We start from the raw sequence: 22,542 nt of genomic DNA, 5'->3' as shown, positions 1-22,542 counted from the left end.
TGGCCCTCGGAGCTCTTTGGTGTTCCCATGAACAAACATCCCTTCCCCTCTTCCTTCCCTCTCAGAGGCTGCCCGCAGTCCCAGATCCCAGTCTTTTGGGGAAGGAATGAAGTTTTCTCTTACCCCGTTCCACCTCCTCTGAGGGGGGCTCCAGCCTCTCTGCCTTCTGTCATATGGCTGCATGGGTCTCTCAGACGTCTTTTTTGTTGTGTTTGGATGTCCTCTGTTGGAGTGTGAATGTCTTTTTCCTTGTATGGTGGAGAGGGGAGATTACTAGGAAAGCTTACTCTGCCATGATGCCGATGTCACTCCTCACAAATGTTTAAGTACAATCATCAATTATTGTGTTTGTTTGTAACAACTGTTCTCTGTTTTTCTGTGTTCTTTCTCTTGCACAAACTTATGTTTCCTAAGAACTCCCTAACCTAGTAACCCTTCTAAAATCTTCTTTGCTTTTGAAATGATATCTATTTGGATAATTAAAGATGCAGTTCTGCCTTTTACCATCTAACTCTAGTCTCTATGAATTAGACCACGGTGCTCTGTCTGTCTAATGAAGACTTGTTGAATTCTATTATATATATATCTGTCCCTTGTTCTCTAAATCCTCATAAATTGGAGTATTTCCAAATAAGTAAATGATGAAGAAATATAGACTGCATAGTCCTATCAACATTGTCTCTACTCTCCTGAGTATGAGTTAGGCGAAGTGAAGGATGCTTTAAAAAAATAGAGTAATTGTAATTTATGAAAGAACCACATCTTTTTCCTAAATCAGGCTGGATAAACTACTGCTAACTGGCCAAATCAGTCACACGGCCTGTTTTTCTACAGCCTCAGAGTTGAGAATGGTTTTTACATTGGTAAAAGATTACGAAGAAAAATATGTGAAAGTGAGTTTATGTGGCTGGCAAAGCCTAAAATATTTGCTGTCTGGACTTTTACAGGAAAGTATCCTGACCCCATCTTAGGTTTTTTTTTTTTTGAGCTTTTTTTGTTTGTTTGTTTTGAGGACGATTAGCCCTGAGCTAACATCCGTGCCCATCTTCCTCTACTTTATATGTGGGACGCCTGCCACAGCATGGCTTGCTGAGCAGTGCCATGTCTGCACCCGGGATCCAAACCAGTGAACCCCCAGCCACTGAAGCAGAACGTGTGCACTTAACCACTGTGCCACCAGGCCAGCCCCTAAGATTATTTTTTAACAGACTTATTGAGGTATAATTCACATACCTTACAATTCACCCATTTAAAGTATAGAATTTAATCCTCATATTCACAGAGTTGTGCAACTATCAACATAATCTAATTTTAGAACATTTTCATCACTCTAAAAATAAACCTCTCACCCATTTTCAGTCACTCCCCATCCCTACCACCAGTCCTAGGCAACCACTAATGTACTTTCTATCTCTATAGATTTGCCCGTTCTGGATATTTCATATAAATGTCATCATATGATTTACAGTCTTTTCTAACTGACTTTTTATAATTTTTCAATGTTTTCTAGGTTCTCCATGTTGTAACTTGGATCAGTACTTCATTCCTTTTATGGCTGAATAATATTCCATTGTATGAATATACCACATTTTGTTTATCCATTCATCCATTGATAGATATTGGGTTTTTCCAATTTTCAGCTATTATGAATAAAGCTGTGATGAAGATTCATGTACAGAGTTTGTGTGGATATGTGTTTTTATTTGTCTTGAATATATACGTAGGATTAGAATTGCTGGGTCATATGGTAACTGTGTTTAATCATTTCAGGAACTCCCAGATTGTCTTCCAAAGCAGCTGCACCATTTTATATTCCCACCATCACTGGATGAGGGGGTCCACTTTCTCTACCTCCTTGCCACCACTATTATGTCCTTTGGATTATGGCCATCCTAGTGAATATGAAGTGCTATCTCATTGCAGTTTTGATTTGCATTTCCCTAATGACTAATGATGCCATTACTAATGACATCATGACTAATGACAAAAGATGTTGAGCATCTTTTCATGTCCTTTTTGTCATTTATATATCTCCTTTGGAAAATGTCTATTCAGATTTTTTGCCCATTTTTAATAGGGTTATTTGTCTTTTTATTATTGAGTTCTAATAGTTCTTTGTATATTCTTGATACTAGACTCTTATCAGATAGGATTTGCGATTATTCTCTCATATTATGTGAGTTATCTTTTCCTTTTCTTGCTATTGTCCTTGGAAGCACAAACATTTTTAATTTTCATGATGCCTATTTTATTTATTTTGTTGTTGTTGCTTGTGCTTTTGGTGTTGTGTCTAAGACCATTGCCTAATCCAAGGTCCTGAAGGCTCATCCCTAAGAGTTTTGTATTTTTAGTTCTTACATTTAGGTCTGTGATCCATTTTGAGTTAATTTTTGTGTATGGTATAAGATAGGGGTCCAACTTTATTCTCTTGCACTTGAACATCCAGTTCATTTGTTGAAGACTACTTTTTCTCACTGCATTATCCTGGCACCCTTATTGAAAACCAATTGACCATAAATGAGAAGGTTTATTTCTAGAACCTCAGTTCTATTCCATTGATGCCTATGTCTATCCCTATGGCAATACCACACTGTTTTTATTATTGTAGCTTTGAGTAAGTTTTGAAAGAAGGATGTGTTAGTATTCCAACTTTGTTCTTCTTTTTCAAGATTATTTAGCTATTCTGGATCCCTTGAATTTCCATATGAATGTTAGGTTCAACTTGTCAATTTACGCAAAAAAGCCAGCTGAGATTTTGATAGGTATTGCACTGAATCTTTAGATCAATTTAGATCTAAATTGCAATCTTAACAATATTAAGTCTTATAACCCATGAATATGGAATATTTTTCCTTTTATTTAGGTCTTTAATTTCTTCCAACCATGTTTTGTAGTTTTCAGAGTATAAATTTTTTTTCTTTCTTTTTTGTAGTCTATTCAGATTTTTCATCTCTTTTTGAGTCAGTTTCAGTAGTTTATGTTTCTAGAAATGTGTCCATTACAATCTAAGTTATCTAATTTGTTGGCTTACAGTTGTTCATGGGATTCCCTTATAATCATCCTTTTCATTTCTGTAAGGTCATTAATGGTCCCCACTCTTTTGCTCCTCATTTTAGTCATTTGTGTCTTCTCTCCTTTTTTCTTAATCACTTTATGCAAAGGTTTATCAGTTTTGTTGCTTTTTTTCAAGAACTAACTTTTGGTTTCATTTTTTTCCCTATTATGTTTCTAGTGTCTATTTCATTAATTCCCACTCTAATCTTTATTATTTTCTTCCTTTTGGTTGCTTAAGGTTTGGTTTGCTCTTTTTTTTTTCCAGTTCCTTAAGGTGAATGTTTAGGTTATTGATTTATTTCTTCTTTTTCTAATCAGCTTTTATAGCTATAAATTTCCCACTAAGCACTGTGTCTTAGTCTGTTTGAGATACTGTAATAAAATACCACAGACTGGGTAAGCTTATAAACAACAGAAATTTATTTCTCAGTTCCAGAGGCTGGAAGTCCAAGATCAAGGTGCCAGCATGGTTGAATACTTTGGTGAGGGCCCTCTTCTCGGTTCATAACCGGCACCTTCTTGCTGTGTCCTCACATGGTAGAAAGGGCTAGGGATCTCTCTGGAGCCTCTTATAAAAGGCACAAATCCCATTCATGAGAGCCCCATCCTTATGACTTTAGCACCCCCCAAGGTCCCCACCTACTAATACCATCACCTTTGGGGATTAAGATTTCAACATATGAATTTGGGGAGGATACATTCAGACCATAGCACACTGCTTGAACAGTGTCCCCTGAATTTTGGTATGTTGTGTTTTTCTTTTCATTCATCTGAAAGTATTTTCTAATTTTCATTGTGATTTTTTTCTTTGACCCATTGTTTATTTAGGAATCTGTTGTTTAATATCCATATATTTGTGAATTTCCCAAATTTTATTCTTTTATTGATTTCTAATCTTATTCCACTATGGTTAGCATACATATTTTGTGTGACTTCAAGTTATTTTAAATTTATTTGGAGCCAGCTCTGATGGCCTAGTGGTTAACGTTTGGCGTGCTCTGCTTCAGCGGCCCGGATTCAGTTCCTAGGCGCAGAACTACACCACTCGTCTGTCAGTAGCTGTGCTGTGGTGGTGGCTCATGGAAGAACTAGAAGGACTTACAACTATGTACTGGGGCTTTGGGGAGGAAAAAAAAAGAGGAAGATTGGCAACAGATGTTAGCTTAGGGCTAGTCTTTCCTAGCCAAAAAGAAATTTATTTGAAGTTTGTGTTGTGGCCTAGCATATATGGTCTATCCTGGAGAAAGTGCCATGTATGCTTGAGAAGAATGTGTATTCTTCATGGGTTGGTAGAATGGTCTATGGATATCTGTTAAGTATATAATTGCTTTTATAAACAGTTAAAAGAAGAAAAAAGAAATACATATTTATGTTGTCTTTTATAGTTGCATAATTACTTTTACCAGTGCACTTTGCTTTTTCATTTGGATTCAAATTACTATCTGGTGTCACTTTCTTTCAGCCTGAAGAACTTCTCTTAGCATTTTTGTAAAACGGTTCTGCTAGCAACAAATTCTCTAAACTTTTGTTTATCTTGGAATTTACTGTGCTTTCAGTTCTGAAAGATAGTTTTGCTGGATATTAGATTCTTAGGTTGACTGTTATCTTATTTCATCACATTGAATATGTTATCCCACTGCCTTCTTTATTTATAGTCTCTATTTGCTGAGACATTGTTATCATACCTTTCTTAAGGGTGGCTTCCTTTAGTTGTTTGAACATATTTAAAATAGCTACTTTGAAATCTGTGTCTGCTAAATTCAGCATCTGGACCTTTCCAAAGTCAGTTCCTGTTGCCTGCTCTTTTCCTGCATATGGGTCATACTTTTCTGTTGCTTTGCATACCTCATAATTTTTGGTTGAAAAACAGACATTTTAGGTAATATATTGGAGCATCTTTGGATACTGATTCCCCCTCTGGGGCTTGTTCTTGTTAATATTTGCTTGTTTATTTGTTCAGTGACTTGGCTGGGCTAGTTCAGTGAAGTCCATTTCCCCACTGTACAGAAATGTACAGCTTCTGATACCACTCCTTGGAGATCACAGTGTTTGCCTGTGCAGTTACCCTGACCCCTCCCCTGCAGAGGGATGAAAGTGGTTTTAGCAGGGTTATTTTTTACTCTCTTTCCCAGATCTCCATGTTAAACTGCTGAATGATCTTCTTCTATTGGTATCCCACCCAGATGTTATTCTTGACTAATTACTAGGTGATTGCTCTGTATGTGTGTGTGTGTGTGTGTGTTTGAAAATGCTCTTTGGCATAAATTGCTCCACAGTCTGATCCAATTAAAGTAAGGCCCCTTTGAAGGGGTAGGTATCTTCTTAGCTTTCTTTTCCCCTGGTTCTCTCTGTAAACTTCTAGCTGGTCTACTGTTTTGCTTGTTGACATCATTGAGCTACCAGACTCCTCTTAATTGCTCAACACCAAAATCTCCATGGTTTTTTATAGTACACTTAGACTTGAACTTCCCTAAGTTCTGTTCCAATTAAAGTCAGTCCCCTTAGGGAGAGCTACAGAGCTCACTCTTCTAATGACCTGCCTCTCCTCCTGAGCAGAAACTCTATACCACTGTTTTGGAGCTGGAGGTGGGGACAGTGGCCCATTTCTATCAGGATGACAGTCCAGCTCTATGAGTTGGGGGCTAGACGGGAGTTGTAGTCCCTGGCATTCTTGGCCTGCCTCTCCCAGCATGAAAACTCTATCCTATATGCAAGCTGAGGTGAGGGCAATTGAGACCCAGTATTCTCAATTTGCCATGCCTGATATAGGGACTGGGTAGAGGAAAAGAACTCCAGCCTCTCAGTTGTGCTTGTTTATAATAGAGCTTCTGCAGTACAGACCTGGGGCAGGGGGATGAGAAGTACTGGCAGCATGCCCCTTCTGGGAATCCCCTGGAAGCTGAGGGTAGAGGGAGCCTCATCTTCTTGGCCTCACCCACCTAAAGTAGTGCTTACATCACACTGAGCTGGGGAGGTTGATGAGCTCATTGTTCTTACTGAGACTTCATAAATTTCCTGCAATAGATATTTCCCCATTTGCTATATGCCCTTTTGGCAATTTCCTAAGCCTTTACATGATCGTGTTTTATAATTTTCGCCTCTTATGGTTGTTTTGCTGGGGAGAGTGTCCATGGAGCTCCTCACACCACCATTCTGGAAGTGCTTCTCTTTTGTCCTAGATTATTAAAGAAAATGATAATGCTCAAGATTATCTGTTTAATCCTCCTTTTCCTGGGACATAAAGGAAAAGTACGAATAGAGGTTAATATTTCTATATAAATTCCAGGATGTCTAGTTTAAACTATCATTTTATTTTTAACTGTTTTTAATGAAAATGATATGAGATTATTTTAATTTGCTTAATTAAAATTAAAATTTAATTTAATTTGCTTTAATAGCTTAACTTGCTAATTTTCTCATTGCATTGTTGCCAAATAGACCAGGTTACTGAATCGTGCACTTGAACAGATCCATAAATGCAGAGACATCTGGAATCTCCTGAAAGAAACAGGTACAGTGGGAACTAGGAGCTCGGTAACACAGTTATGAAGGGTGTTTCATATCTGAGTAACCCAGTCTTTTATCACCAGAAATTTGTGCCACTGCAGTACTTGATAACCAGTCAAATGCTTCTTTAAAAACTAATTTTTCCCCAGTGTATGTCTATGTTTTGACTCTATCACACACTACTTGGAGTAAGACTATTTTTTACTTTGCTTTTTATAGAACTGTAGTATTGAATATAAAAGTAGGATCATTATTGTTCAATATGACATTATTGCTCTTAGGTCACTAGATTTATGTCTAATTTAATCAAGCTTTAACTCTAACTAAATAGTCTGCCACACCACAATCAATATCAGATACTGCTAACATAAAATAATCAAAATAGTAGCAAACTTTTTGAAGCTATGTGGTAGCTTACTACTGTTTCCTCATTAAGGATGGCATTGGCTTTAGGTTTAGATAGACTTTTTTTTACATTGTGTCCATCTGTTCCTGTTTTAGTTAGAATTTTTAAAAAAATCAATAGATATTGAATTGAATTACATGCCTTTTCAGCTTCTATAGAGATAATCATATGGTTTTTCTCATTTGAAGTATTAATATATTAAATTATAATAATATATTTCCTAAAATTGTCATTGTTGCATCTATACATTTCTGTGATCCTATTTGGTCATGGGGTGCTATTGCTTTTAAAATGTTGATGAACTGGTTTCATAATATTTAGAAATTATTGGTCTGTCATTTTCTTTTAGTGTATATATGGTATCTTTGATGGATTTTGGTATCAAGCTATAGGAATGATAAGGAAGAACATAAACATAAGATTTAATTCATCCCTCTCAATCTATAATAGGCATTTAAAGGAATAAAAACAACAAAAAGAAAGGATAGAGAATACCTAAATAATATACTTAGTATAGAAGATTTAATAGAAATATACTCTATAACCTGAAAATAGAAAACTCATCTTCTTTTCATGTGCCCTTTGAACATTTACAAAATTGATTACAAGGAAAACCTGAATAAATTCCAAGATGTAAAAAATAAAACAGACAACATTATTTGACCACAATGCAGTAAAATTAGAAATTAATAATGGAATCAGGAAACAAAACCCTTGGTTATGAAAATACCTCGTAACAGAATCTAAAGTGCTAAAGCAGTGCTCAGAGTGAAATTCATAGCTTCAAGGACTTTAATTTTAAAAGTATGTCAGAATGCTAGGTATCCACTAAAAAATCTATTTCTTCTTTCTGGGAACACAGCTAGACTCTCTCTGTACATATCTATATATGTCTATATCTATTTCTATCTTTATCTATCTATGTCATTTTGTTGTTATTACCATCGAGTTGATTCTGACTCCTAGCGAGCTTGTGTATAGCAGAGTGGAACCCTGCCAGGTCTTTTTGCACCATCCTCTCACCTTCTGGCACTACATCAGACAGTGCTCAGCTGCTATTCATAGGGTTTTCATGGCCAATTTTTTTGGAAGTGGGTGGTCAGATCTTCTTCCTAGTCTGTCTTAGTCTGGAAGCTCTGCTGAAACCTGTCCATCATGGGTGACCCTGCTGGTATTTGAAATACCAGTGGCATAGCTTTCAGCATCACAGCAACACACAGCCACTACAGTATGACAACCAACAAACAGGTAGTGTGGTTCCGTGACTGGGAAATGAACCCAGGCTACAGGGGGAAGTGCGCCAAATCTTAACCATTAGACCACCAGGGCTGGCTATCTATGTCATTAGGGAATTGCGAATTAAAACAACAATAAGATACCACTACATATCTATTAGAATGGCAAAAATCCAAAACACTGACAATACCAAATGGTGGTGAGTATGTGGAGCAACAGGAACTCTCATTCATTGCTGGTGGGGATGCAAAATGGTACAGCCACTTTGGAAGACACTTTTTGGCAGTTTCTTACAAAACTAAACTTACTTTTACCATACAATCCAGCAACTGTGATCCTTGGTATTCACCCAAGTGAATTGAAAATCTATGTCTATGCAACGACCTACACATGAATGTTTATAGAAGCTCTATTCATAATTGCTAAAACTTGAAAGCAACCAAGATATCCTTCAGTAGGTGAATGGATAAATAAACTATGGTATATCCAAACAATGAAATATCATTCAGAGCTAAGAAAAAATGAGCTAGTAAGCCATGAAAAGATATGGAAGGAACTTAAATACATATTACTAAGTGAAAGAAGCCAATCTGAAAAGGCTCCATACTATATGATTCCAGCTATATGACATTACAGAAAAGACAAAACTATGGTTTGCTAGGGGTTAGTTGGGGAGGGAGGGATGAATAGATAGAACACAGAGAATTGTTAGGGCAGTGAAACTGTTCTGTATGATACTACAATGGTGGATACATGTCATTATGTATTTGTCAAAACCCATAGAATGTACACCACCAAGAGTGAACCCCAATGTAAACTATGGACTTTTGGTGAAGATAATGTGTCATTGTAGGTTCAATGATTATAACAAATGTACCATTATGGTGTGGGATGGCAATAGTGGGGGAGGTTTGGGGGGGGGCAGGATAGGATGTATACATGAACTGTCTGTACCTTCCGCTCAATTTTGCTGTGAATCTAAGACTGCTTGAAAGGAATAGCTATTATCAAAAAGACAGGAGACAACAAATGCTGGTGAGGATGCAGAGAAAAGGGAACCCTTGTGCACTGTTAGTGGGCATATAAATTCGTACAGCCACTTTGGAAAACAGTATGGAGGGCCCTCAAAAAATTAAAAATAGAACTACTACATCATCCAAAAATTTCACTTCTGGGTATATATCCTAAGGAAATGAAATCAGTATCTCAAAGAGATATCTGCACCCCCATGTTCATTGCAGCATCATTCACAATAATCAAGACATGGAAATAATCCAAGTGTCCAGCAAAGGATGAATGGATTAAAAAAATGCGGGGTGTATGTGTGTATATATATATAAACAATGGAATATTTAGCCTTAAAAAAGAAGGAAATCCTGCCATTTGTGACAACATGGATGAACCTGGAGGACATTATGCTAAGTGAAATAAGTCAGACAGAGAAAGACAAATACTGTATGATCTAACTTATATGTGGAATCTAAAAAGAAATGACCTCATAGAAACAGAGTAGATTGGTGGTTGCCAGGGGATGGAGGATGGGGGAAATGGCTGATGGTGGTCAAAGGGTACACACTTCCAGTTAGAAAATGAATAAGTTTTGGAAACATAATGTACACCATGGTGACTGTAGTTAACAATACTGGATTGTATGTTTGAAAGTTAAGATTTAAGTAAATCTTAAATGTTCTCATGACACACGAAAAATAGTAACTATGTGAGGTGATAGATATGTTAACTTATTGTGACACTCATTTTGCAGTATACACATATATCAAACCATTACATTGTACACCTTAAACTTACACAGTGTTATATGTCAAATATATCTCAGTGAAGCTGGAGAAAAAACCCAGCAACATATAAAAAGAATTATATACCCCCCAAAAAAGGCCGTTGGGTATAGCTCCAGGGATGATGGGTTAGAAAATGTTATTAAAAATGGATTTTATTTTAAAGTAAAATAATAAAATAAAATCTATTAACTAAAAAAAAAATTTGGTAGCTGAATAGATTATACTAGGAAATATCTTCTTCTGGAACATAGTGTACTTTTTCAATATGTAAATTCAAGTATTCCTCTTTTTCTAGAAAATTTTCCAGAACTGTTTTTAACATTTGTTTTTATTTCATTATTTCGGTTTTCTTCTTTGGGGACCCTATGTATGTTTTAGATCTCTTTTACTTGTCTTCCAAATCATTTTCTCTCTTTTTGGAGTTTTAATTTCTATTTTAATTTTTTTGAACACATGTGAAAGATTTTATTTAACTCATTAATTAATAAAGAACCAGTAAGATGTTACAACTGGTTCAAAAGAGAATTAAAACACACACAGGCAATTAGGAAGTGAATTTACAAATATATACAAAACTGTGAATTGTCCGTGTGTGGGAGGGGTTGTTATTTTTTGCTATTCCAAAGCTGGGAAACCAAGGCCAAGAAATTCTCTCTACCAGATTTCACCTGTAGTACTTATAAATTTGAGGAAAGTCATCTCTTCTCAAGGTCCCTCAACTTTTCTAAGGTTCCTAACCTGATGGAAAGTGAACTTCCTACCACATTTATACTGGGACCCTGCAAGTCAGGTACCAGGATAATTCCCTGAGAGGAAATTTGTGGACATTTGCTCCATAAAGTTGAGGTAAGATCAACCTTATTCTTTAAAAGTATATTATCATACCTGATTAAATGACTATCATTCTCAAATATGATACTCCATGTGAGGCCTTGGTTGCACAATCAGTTTGTCCATTTATATCTTGGTTTAAAAACAAAGGAGGACAGATTCTTATAGAACCTATGCAAATAACTTTATTGCTGTGAAAAGTAGGGAGACTTAGTAAAAGTTTCTGAATTCAGAAGGAGGGGTAGGATGGGAAGAAGGTGAGTGAGAATCATATTTCAAATATTTAGTTTACAGAAGCAGTGTTTACTAAATTGTTCTCAGTACAAATGACTTACAAAGAAAGGGAAAGGATTTTCATACATATTCAGAAAATAGACCATTAAAACAACATCAACAATATTCCAAATAAATAACCACAGTAAAATTTCCCTCATCAATTTATTCAGTCCTATATAATTAGTGTTCTGCTGGATCTTGGGTTAGCAATCTGCTTTCGTGAAGCTGTGTGCTTCTAAACTGGAAAAAAAGAAAAAAGAAAACTGGAAATCCTAAGTGTGCTGGTATGATCTCAGAGTTGCCTATGTACTATCAGCTCAGAAACCTGTACCCAAGAGTCTATTCTGACACGTCAGTGGTTTGAAATACCTGGTACAGTTCTTTTCTATGAGGCTCTGAGACTGTCCTTTGTTGAAGACACAAATTCTGGCTTGTAATTTGCAGCAGAGTCTTCAGATAAGCATCAGAGTAAAACAAAAATTGTCTGTACATTACAGAGATTTTAATGGCTGTGGTTAATTCAGTAAGGTAATCAATAATATCAGAATGGAGGAAAGTAAAATTCTCTATTGAGGTACAGTGCATAATTATTTCAAAAGAGTTTTTATTGTGGTAATATATATATATAACATAAAATTTGCCATTTTGACCATTTTTACATATACTATTCAGTGGCGTTAATTACATTCACAATGTTGTGCAAGTATCACTACCATCCATTTCCAAAACTTTTTCATCAGCCCAAACAGAAACTCTGTAACCCATTAATAACTGTCCATTCTGCTTTCTCCCAGCCCCTGGTAACCTCTAATGTACTTTCTGTGTCTATGATTTTGCCCATTCTAGATATTTCATTTAAGTGGAATCATACAATGTTTGTGCCTTTGTGACTGGCTCATTTCACTTAGCATAATGTTTTTAAGGTTCATTCATGTTGTGACATATCAGTACTTCATTCCTTTTTATGGCTGAATAATATTCCATTTTATGGATATACCATGTTTTGTTTATCCATTCATCTGTTGATGGACACTTGGGTTGTTTCCACCTTTTGGCTGCTGTTAACATTGGTGTATAAGTATCTGCTTGAGTCCCTGCTTTCAATTTTTTGGGTCTATATCTAGGAGTGGAATTACTGGGTCAAATGGTAATTCTGCATTTAACTTTTTGCGGAACTGCTGAACTGTTTTCCGTAGCAGCTGCACCATTTTCCATTCCCATAAGCACTGAATGAATGAAGGTTCTAATTTCTCCACCTCCTTGCCATCACGTGCTTTGTTTCTTTTGGATTATAGTCATCCTAATCAGTATGATGTGGTATCTCATTGCGGTTTTATTTGCATTTCCCTAATGATTAATGATTAATGATGTTGAGTGGCTTTTCATGTGTTTATTGGCCATTTGTATCTTTTTTGGAAATAAAAAGTCCTCTGCCCATTTAATTGGGTTGTTTGTCTTTTTATTGTTGCATTATATTAAACCTAAAAAGAAAAACCTAAACTTCTTTCCTCGTCCTGTGTCTTTCTTTCCTGTGTGTCTCCTTTACCTTCACACAGAACACTTTACTTCACACACTTCTGGTTACCAAATGTGTGGAGGTTTTTCCCCACACCAAGAAATTCTCTGCAACACCATCTGGGGGTCCTACAATTCAACTCAATTCTGACACTATCTACCTGGAGATAGCATTATATCCCACAGTTCATGGGAACAGTCCCACAAGACTGCCCCCCACACACACTTGAGACTCTAGTCACAAGCCCAAGTTGTTACCTGGGCTTCTGACCAACTGGCTATAGATCGGAGCTCCAATGACCCTTGCCTTGGGTTCGATTAATTTGTTAGAGTGGCTCTCAGAACTCAGGAAAACATTTACTTATGTTTACCACTGTATTCTAAAGGATATGATAAAGGATACAGATGAACATCCAGATGGAAGAGATGCATGGGGCAAGGTATGTGGGAAGGGCAATGGAGCTTCTATGCCCTCTCAGGGTGTGCCACTTTCCCAGCAACTCCACAAATTCACCAACTCAGAAGCTCTCCCAACTCTGTACTTTTAGGATTTTTATGGAGGCTTCATCATGTAGACATGATCAATCATTAACTCCATTTCCAGCCTTTCAACCTTCTCGAGAATGGGAAGCAGGGCTGAAAATCCCAAGCTTTAATCATGGCTTGGTCTTTCCAGTGACTAGCCCTCATCCAGGAGCCATCCAGGAGCCCACCCAGAGTCATCTCATTAGAACAAAAGACACTCTTGTTACCCAGGAAAGTACAAGGGTTTCAGGAGCTCTGTGTCAGGAACAGAGGTCAAATACCATTATTAGAACAAGAGATGTTCCTGGCATTCTTATCACTTAGGAAATTACGAGAGTTTTAGGAGCTCTGTGCCAGGAACCAGGGGCAGAGACCAATATATATATATTTTCTATTATCTCACAAAACCTTTATCAGATATACCATTTGCAAATATTTTCTCCTATTCTGTAGGTTGTCTTGTCACTTTCTTGATAATGTCGTTTGATGCACAAAAGATTTTAATTTTGATGAAGTCCAATTTATCTACCATTTCTTTTGTTGTCCATGCTTTTCATGTCATATTTAAGGATCCACTGCCAAATCCAAGGTCATGAAGAGTTGCTCCTATGTTTTCTTCTAAGAGATTTATAGTTTTATCTCTTATATTTATGTCATTGATCCATTTGAGTTAATTTTTGTGTATGGTATGACGTACGAATCCAGCTTCATTCTTTTGTGTGTGGAAATCCATTTGCCCCAGCACTGTTTTCTGAAGCGACTTTTCTTTTCCCCATTGAGGAGTCTTGACACTATTGTTGAAAATCAATTGGCCATAGAGGTATGGGTTTATTTCTGGATTCTCAATTCTATTCCATTAGTTGGTATGTCTATCTTTATGGCAATACTGTACTGTTTTGATTACTGTTGCTTTGTAGTAAGTTTTGAAATAGGGAAGTGTGAGTCCTCCAACTTTGTTCTTCTTATTAAAGATTACTTTGGCCTTTCGAGGCCCCTTACAATTTCACTTGAATTTGAGGATTGGCTTGTCTGTTTCTGCAAAAAAGGCTGTCAGAATTTGGGTAGGTATTTCTTAGGGTAGCATTGATATCTTAATAATATTAGGTCTTCCAATCCATGAACATGGGATGTCTTTCCATTATTTAGGCCTTCTTTAATTTCTGTCATCAATGTTTTATAGTTATCAATGTACTAAAACTAAAGGTTAATTGTTGAAAGTTGTTTGTCTTTCACTTCCTTGGCTAAATTTATTCCTAAGTATTTTATCCTTTTGGATGCTATTGTATGTAAATGGAATCATTTTCTTAATTTTCTTTTTGGATTGTTTGTTGCTAGTGTATGGAAACACATCTGATTTTTGCATGTTGACCTTGTACCCTGCAACTTTGCTGAATTCATATCTTTCTTCTGGATTCACTGGGATTTTCTATATATATAGGATCATGTCATCTGTGAACAGCAATAGTTTTACTTCTTCCTTTCTAATGTGGATGGCTTTTAATTTTTTTTTCCTGCCTAATTTCTTTGGCTAGAACTTCCAATGCAATGTTGAATAGCAGCAGTAAAGGCAGGTATCCTTTTCTTGTTCCTGATCTTAGGGAGAAAGCTTTCAGTCTTTCACCATTGATTATGCTACCTGTGAGTTTTTGTTAATGTCCTTTATTAGGTTGAGTATATTCCCTTCTATTCCCAGTTTTATGAGTGTTTTTTTCTTTATCATGAAAAGATCTTGATTTTATTAAATGACTTTTCTGCATCAATTGAGACGATCATGTGTCTTTTTTTTCCTTTGTTCTATTAGTGTAGTATATTACACTGATTGATTTTCTTATGTTGAACCAACCTTGCATTCCTGGGATAAATCTCACTTGATCACAGTGTTTAATCTTTTAATATGTTGTAGGATTTGGTTTACTAGTATTTTGTTGCAGGGTTTTGAATCATTAATCATATAATATAATGGTCTATAATTTTCTTTTTTGTCTTGTCTTAATTTGGCTTTGGTACCAGAGTAATGATGGCTTGAAAGAATGAATTTGGAAACATTCCCTCCTCTTCAATTTTTTTGAAGAATTTGATAAGGGTTCATGTTAATTCTTCTTTAAATTTTTGGTAGAATTCACCAGTGAAGCCACGTGGTCCTGGACTTTTGTTCTTGGGAGGTTTTTATTAGTGATTTTCTTAACTTGTTTTAGATCTGTTGATATTTTCTGTCTCTTCTTAAGTCAATTTAAATAATTTGTGTGCTTGTAGGAATTTGTCATTTCATCTAGGAAATCTAATCTGTTGGCATACAGTAGTTTATAGTAATCTCTTATAATCCTTTTTATTTCTGTAAGGTGGTGGTGAGGTCCCCTCTTTTGTTTCTGATTCTAGTAATGAGTCTTCTCTCTTTTGTTGTGTCAGTCTAGCTAAAGGTTTGTCAATTTTGTTCATCTCTTCAATAAACCAATGGTTTCATTGACTTCTCTATTGTTTTTCTATTCTCTATTTCATTTTTATCTGCTCTTATCTTTATTATTTCCTTCCTTCTTCTTTGGGTTTAGTTTGCTCCTCTTTTTCTAGTTACTCAAGATTTCAAGTTAGGTTATTGCTTTAAAATTTATCTCCTTTTTTAATGTAGGTATTTGTAGCTATAAATTTCCCTCTGAGTAGTGCCTTCATTGCATCCCATAAGTTTTGGTATGTTGTGTTTTATTCATCTCTAGGTATTTTCTCTTCTTTTCTTTTTTTTTTTTTTTTGGTGAGGAAGATTGGCTCTGAATTAACATCTGGTGCCAATCTTCCTCTTTTTGCTTGAGGAAGATTGTTGCTGAGCCAACATCTCTGAAAATCTTCCTCTATTTTGTATGTGGGATGCCGCCATAGTATGGCTTGGTGAGTTGTGTGTAGGTCCACACCCGGGATCTGAACCCACAAACCCTGGGCTGCCAAAATGGAGCACGTAAACATAATCACTGTGCCACTGGGCAGGCTCCCATCTCGAGGTGTTTTCTAATTTCTCTTCTCATTTTTTCTTTGACCCATTGGTTGTTTAAGAGTGTGTTGTTTAATTTCCACATATTCGTGAATTTTCCAGTTTTCTTTCTGTTATGGATTTCTAGCTTCATTCCATTCTGGTCAGAGAATATACTTTATATGATTTCAGTCTTAGTACATTTATTGAGACTTGTTTTGTACCCAAATATATGGTCTATACTGGAGAATATTTCATGAGCACTTGAGAAGAATATGTATTCTGCTGTTCTTGGGTGGAGTATTCTGCATATGTATGTTAGATCTAGTTGGTTTATAGTGTTGTTCATATCATTTCCTTGTTGATCTTCTATCTAGATATTCTGTCCATTATTGAAAGTGGTTCACAAGAGTTATGATTAGTGTTTTTCTGGTGGGTAAAAATATACTATGGACAGAGAAAACAGTCAAAATTTATCTCCAGAAACTGCCATAAAGTATACAATTTCTGAAAATTTTATATTAATAATGTTTTACCTATAATAATTTAACAGCGAGAAGACTGGGCATTTCTTCTGATTTTGCCACTCTTCTCATGCAACTCTTAGAATAGTAACCTATCAAATGAACCTAATTACTTCTTACATTTCTCTCCTTTGTGAGGAGAAAGAGTAAATCTTTTCAGTTATCCAGGAGCCCTTTTGGAAATCTCAAAGATAGTATTAGGTTTCAAAGATATCCTGAAAACTTTATTTTATATTTTCTATATTTCGTATACAACTTTTTGGAAAGCAAAAACAAAAGTGTTGCTGGCAGCAGTTTGGGCACTTGATTAAAATAGGATCATGGGTGCCTGGGAAACAATACTTGGTTACCTATCCAAGCAAAATAATAAGAAAACGTTTAAAAATAAGCACAGGAGGTAACACAATTGTAAAGAGCTTTAGCTCTTTGATAAATGAGGAGATTTTGTTCTTTGCCATTAAATAATCAAGAATGAAGACATGATAAAGACAACATAAAGACCAGAAAATTATTCTGGTAAAACACAGAATTTAGTATTTAGGCATATTACATAGAGGAGAAAGAGTAAGCTTTCATATTGTAAGTGAAGGCATTAATCAGTAAACTAAGGAAGCATTCCCATCAAAATCAAGATTCCTTTGCTACACTTTAATACATTACAGAGCGTTATTTCAGAGTCAGGTTTAAATCAGGGCAAATAAAATTTACTTTCCAAGTCTGTTCTTTGTTATGCTCTTTTATATTATGGAACAAACTGACAACATTTTAGGGGATCTACCAGGTCAAAACTATTTTCATAATAATAATAAGACATATCATTTTTAAAGAGGCCACATGATGTGTGATGTTGTAATAGATTGAATGCAGAAGCAGATATGAGAATCTAACTACTTCTCTTAAGCCAGGTGTTAAGGAGCTTTTCACAAGTATATAACAATTTTCTGATTTTTAAAATATAATTATTTTTTTAAAAATTGACATTAACATGCAGTAGGTTTGTCTCAAAATAATTCAATCAGTAAATATATTTAAATTTTCTGTTTTAATTTGTAATATGGTAAATGTTGATAGTTATAACCTCCATATGAAAAATCTCTTTTGACAGTTTTTTCAGAGTGCAAAGGGGTCCTGAGAATAGACAGTTTGAGAAACACTGCTTTAGGTATAAATTACATTTTCCTTTTAAAAAGAAAAGCACATATCCACTTTCACTGTTGTTCATAATATAATTTCAACCACTTGTTTTAACTGTAACTTTTAAGCAAAATAATTTCTATTTCAAAGAGAAAACTTGGAGGGGTGCAATTGAGAACCGTCTCTCGGCCACAAGCATTATAGCAGACTAGCAGAGTTCATGAACACACATAGCCCAGCCTTCTATGACCACACTCATCCCTTTTAAAGAGGAAAAATGAACACACTCATTAACATGACCCAAAGATATAGCCTTTCCATAGCATAAAAATAAGAATCAATAGTATATAAACTTAAAATTGTGCTTAGTAATCAATGTTTAAGTATTCTATTTTACTTAAAACTTATCTTGGTATCCAGTGATTATCCATTAACTAACAATTTAATATCAGCCAAAAATTTTAATTTAACTAAATATCTTGGAAATTGTTTTAAATCTAGCATACCCAAAACATAGTTACTGCTGAAATAAAAAATTTTTCAGAACAATGATTCAATTTTAGTTGAACACAATTTTCATTTTTCATAATCTTAAATGTTATATATAAGTAATATATAACATCATTTAATCAGTAAACCTATATACATTTAGGAAACAACCCAAGCGAAATAAAATGTACGTTTGTTTTATACTTTATACAAATAAATCACCAAAAAAAGACATAGCTCTTTCTTTTAAACCAAAATTATTAAATTAATCTCATTTGCCAAAGACTTACCTTAACTTTGGATTCTTACAATGTTTCTGAGTGGGAAGAATTTTTTTATGGGAATACTTTTAGGTTAGCACATTTAAAGTATTAGAAGTTCAGTGTCTTTTTTGTGGGAACTTTAAGAATATTTGTATATAAGTGCTTATTTATGTCTGTAAAACAATTAGAACAGAGCTCTTTTAATGTAGACTTTATAATCTAATTTATGAATACCTACCAGAGATAGGAAAACATTTCACATTCACACAATGTGAGGTCAAGATCTTTATGAATTATTGACACATAGACACAGACATATAGAGATTTTATGGTTTCAGATCTACAACTTCAGCTACAGGTCAAGAGTATACATAGAAACTCACCAGTCCACATATCCAAGTGCTGTTTTCCTTTCCAGCAGGCATGAAATAATTTATTAATTTGAGCTCAAAATGGACACACAGAAAAACAAAAAAGACTAACAAAATTAATTGTCTGCTTTTTCTTCCCCAGAGACTAGATAATCCATTAATCATTTACAGAGATCACCAAATGCTCAGACCTTAAAACCACATTCCAAGTCTTTGCTGCACTGCCAAAGGGGAATAACTTATTGGCTATACACAAACCAGAAACAAAAACAAAACATAAACTCAATAGAAAAGAAAAAAGAGATTCATCAAAGTTTAATTGGCACTTGGAATTCAATCTGGGAGCCAAGGAAAAATGAGTTCAAGCAGTCCATGAGTTGCACTTCTCCAGCAACACAATTTACCTGCTTCTGTCAACTGTATCTATGGGGCATTTTGGTCAATAATATTTTAAAGATATAACCATGACTCTCACATAAGTGTAAAATAAACATATGTCAAAGATTTTATTTAACTCATTAATTGACGAGGAAACCTAAAGATATTAGAACCAATTTCCATTTCATTTTGCTTGCTTATCTCTTGTTTTCTATATCCCTTACTGTGTCTTCAGTGGTATCTTGTCTCTCTTTTGCTTTTTCCAGTTTTACCTTTATTTCTGTGATGATTTTATTTTTTCTTCCCATTTCCTTTTTAGTCTCTAAAAATTAGCGCATGTTTCATTTCCTTTTGTCTACCAGCTCTTCCTGAGCTCTTGAATTCCTGCTTTATATTCTTACTTTATAGGGATGAGTACTTGATTAACATTTTAAAATTCATGCTGACATGTTTGGTCACAATTGTCATCTGCTTTATAGAAACATTTCTCTGGTAAGACCTCTCCCACCTACCACCTACCATTCTTTTTTCTTGTTCCTCTCATCCTATTTTCATGTGTGTCTTATCCTGTGCTGTATATTTTTTGATAACTTATCTTTCTTCTAATTTTATTTTGTTGTGGTAAGAACACTTAACATGAGCTTTACCCTCTTAACAAAGTTTTACGTGTACAATGTAGCATTGTTTACTATAGGTACGGTGTTGTACAGCAGATCTCTAGAATTTATTCATCTTGTTTGGCTGTAACTTTATGCCTATTGATTAACAACTCTTCGTTCTCCGCCTCCCAGCTCCTGGCAGCCACCATTCCACTCTTTGATTCTGTGAATTAGACTTAGATACCTCACATAAGTGGAATCATGCATTATTTGTCCTTCTGTGACCAGCTTATTTCACTTAGCATAATGTCCTCAAGGTTCATCCATGTTGTTGCATATTGGAGAATTTCCTTCTTTTTTAAGGCTGGATAGTATTCCATTATATGTATATACCACATTTTCTTTATCCATTCATCCCTCTGTGGACATTTAGGTTGTTTCCATATCTTGGCTATTGTGACTAGTACTGCAATGAACATTCGAGTGCTAATATCTCTTCAAGATCCTGATTTCAGTTCTTTTGGATAAATACTGGAAGTGGGATTGCTAGATCATATGGTAGTTCTATTTTTAATTTGTTGAGGAACCGCTGCTTTCTATAGTGGCTGCACCATTTTGCATTCCTACCAACAATGTACATGGATTCCAGTTTCTCCACATTCTCACCAACATTTGTTATGTTTTTATGATAATAGCCATCCTGACAGGTGTGAGGTGATATCTCATTGAGGTTTTGATTTGCATTTATGTGATGAGTAGTGATGTTGAGCATCTTTTCACATACCTGTTGGCCATTTGTGTGTCTATGTCTTTTTTGGAGAAATGTCTATTTAAGTCTTTAGCCCATTTTTTTAATCGAGTTATTCATTTTCACTATTGAGTTGTGATAACTTATCTTAAACTGTGGCACTTTTTCCTTAGACCAACTATTTATAGGAGATTCATGTGGAGAGGAGGCCAGGGCCATGATCCAGGCTAGCAGAAGTTTATACTAATGATCTAGGGTTGTTGTGTACATGAGTTCTTGTGGTCTCTGTACTTTCCCAGCCAGCTGTAGGGCTTCTTATAACACAAACATTCTTTCTTCTCTACTGCCTCACTGACCGGCTTCTCAAAACCAAACCAAATCAACACAGGTTCCTTCCCCCAGCCTATAAACTCTGTTCTTGTTATTGTAGATAAAGGATTTGCACCTTGTGGCGTGCTCCTCACTTTGCAATGTTGTACTTTTGCTGGCCTTTTCTGATTCCATTTTTATTGTCAAAACATATATGTGTATGTATGTTTGTATGCATATACACTAGACTGTAAGCTCCATGAGGACAGACACTGTCTGCTTTTGCTTACCTTTGTATATCCAATACCTGGCACATTCTTGATATTTGGTTAATGCATGAATAAACAAAAGAATATATACATACATATATACACACACACACTATATCTATATATACACATTATACACACATCTATATATGTGTGTGTGTATATATACACATATAGATTACATATATATGTGTGTATATATACACATATGCATTCATATGAATGTATATATCATATATCATAAGGCTTTGGAAGGATATACACCAAATTCAACATTTGCTACCTCTTGGGACAGGCATTAGTGAGTTTGAGAGACTTTTACTTTTTATTTTACTTTTGTATTGTTTGAATTTTTCAGTGAACATGTAGTACTTTAATAATTAAAACAAAAATACATTTAGAAAAAATGAACGACTTGTTAAAAAAGGTCTATATTTCTTAAGATTGAGTATTTCCAAAGAAATAATGCCTAAAATTACGAGCCCAGCATGTGAGTAATGTAAATCATTAAGCTACCAACTGTAAGTAGACAAATTAAGGGGAAGTGCAAAGCTGGTGAATCATAAGCTCCTGTGGGAAAATTGGACAATGCCAACCTTTTAAAAATCTATTCCAAATCAAAGTTAATTAAGAACCGTATAAACAGTGACTGAAATCTTAGTGCCATGGGAATTGGCTTTTACAAAAGGATTAACCTGACGTGTCATTATATCAGTGACCTAAGGAAAGCAGCTTACCACATTCATTCTACAAAGTTTTTATTAAGTTCCTAGGAGCTACTAGGTATTGTGGAAACATAAGGAAATGTGTCACTGTCTCTGTCCTTAAGAAATTTACAGTGAAGAAAGGAGGTCAGAAACATAATCCATTACACATATAAAAGGCAAAATGAAATGACTTCACTTATAGAAATACAGAGTGTGTGGGATCACAGAGGAAGAAATGACCCATTCCAAAAGGTATTATTTGAACTTACTCTTGAATGAATAGGATTTTAATGGTTAGAAAAGGAAGTAGAAGGCATGAAAAGCTGTGGGGACTGAATAAACAAATGCCAGGAGTATGAGAGAGCATTGTTAGTTTTGGAATAGTCTCTTATTCAGGGGTTATATAGTGGGAGGTGAGGCTGAAAGTAGTGTGATTTGTGGTATGCCCCTTCCCAACAGTAAATCAAGCTGGTAGTATCACCTCAGTCCAAGCTTCCTCATCTCTCACCTGGACCATTGTAATAGCTTCCCAACTATCCTCTCTGCTTCTACTCCTACTCCTCTATAAATCTAATAGTCACACAGCAGCCAGAGTGTTATGACATAAATCAGATCATGTCAGCCCTCTCGTACTTAACATGATCTACAA

The 22,542-nt window shown here is 35.3% G+C and overlaps 1 protein-coding gene across 3 annotated transcripts in view; it reads left to right on the top strand.

Moving 5' to 3' along the window:
* TEX11 (testis expressed 11) overlaps nucleotides 1-22,542 on the top strand; it is a 364,622-nt gene that overhangs the window by 306,283 nt on the left and 35,797 nt on the right. For all 3 annotated transcript variants that reach the window (XR_011535861.1, XM_070604036.1, XM_070604035.1), the window contains exon 25: nucleotides 6,493-6,565. Coding sequence is in view for 2 of the 3 variants with exons in the window: in XM_070604036.1 (XP_070460137.1) it covers nucleotides 6,493-6,565 (73 nt within the window). In the remaining variant the exon portion in view is untranslated. The remainder of the gene's footprint in view (nucleotides 1-6,492; nucleotides 6,566-22,542) is intronic.

The sequence above is a fragment of the Equus przewalskii genome, chromosome X (assembly GCF_037783145.1).
Source record: "Equus przewalskii isolate Varuska chromosome X, EquPr2, whole genome shotgun sequence".
NCBI classification, from domain to species: domain Eukaryota; kingdom Metazoa; phylum Chordata; class Mammalia; order Perissodactyla; family Equidae; genus Equus; species Equus przewalskii.
The sequence above is the reverse complement of the archived record's forward strand: the minus strand, read 5'-3'. Positions and strand labels throughout refer to the sequence as shown.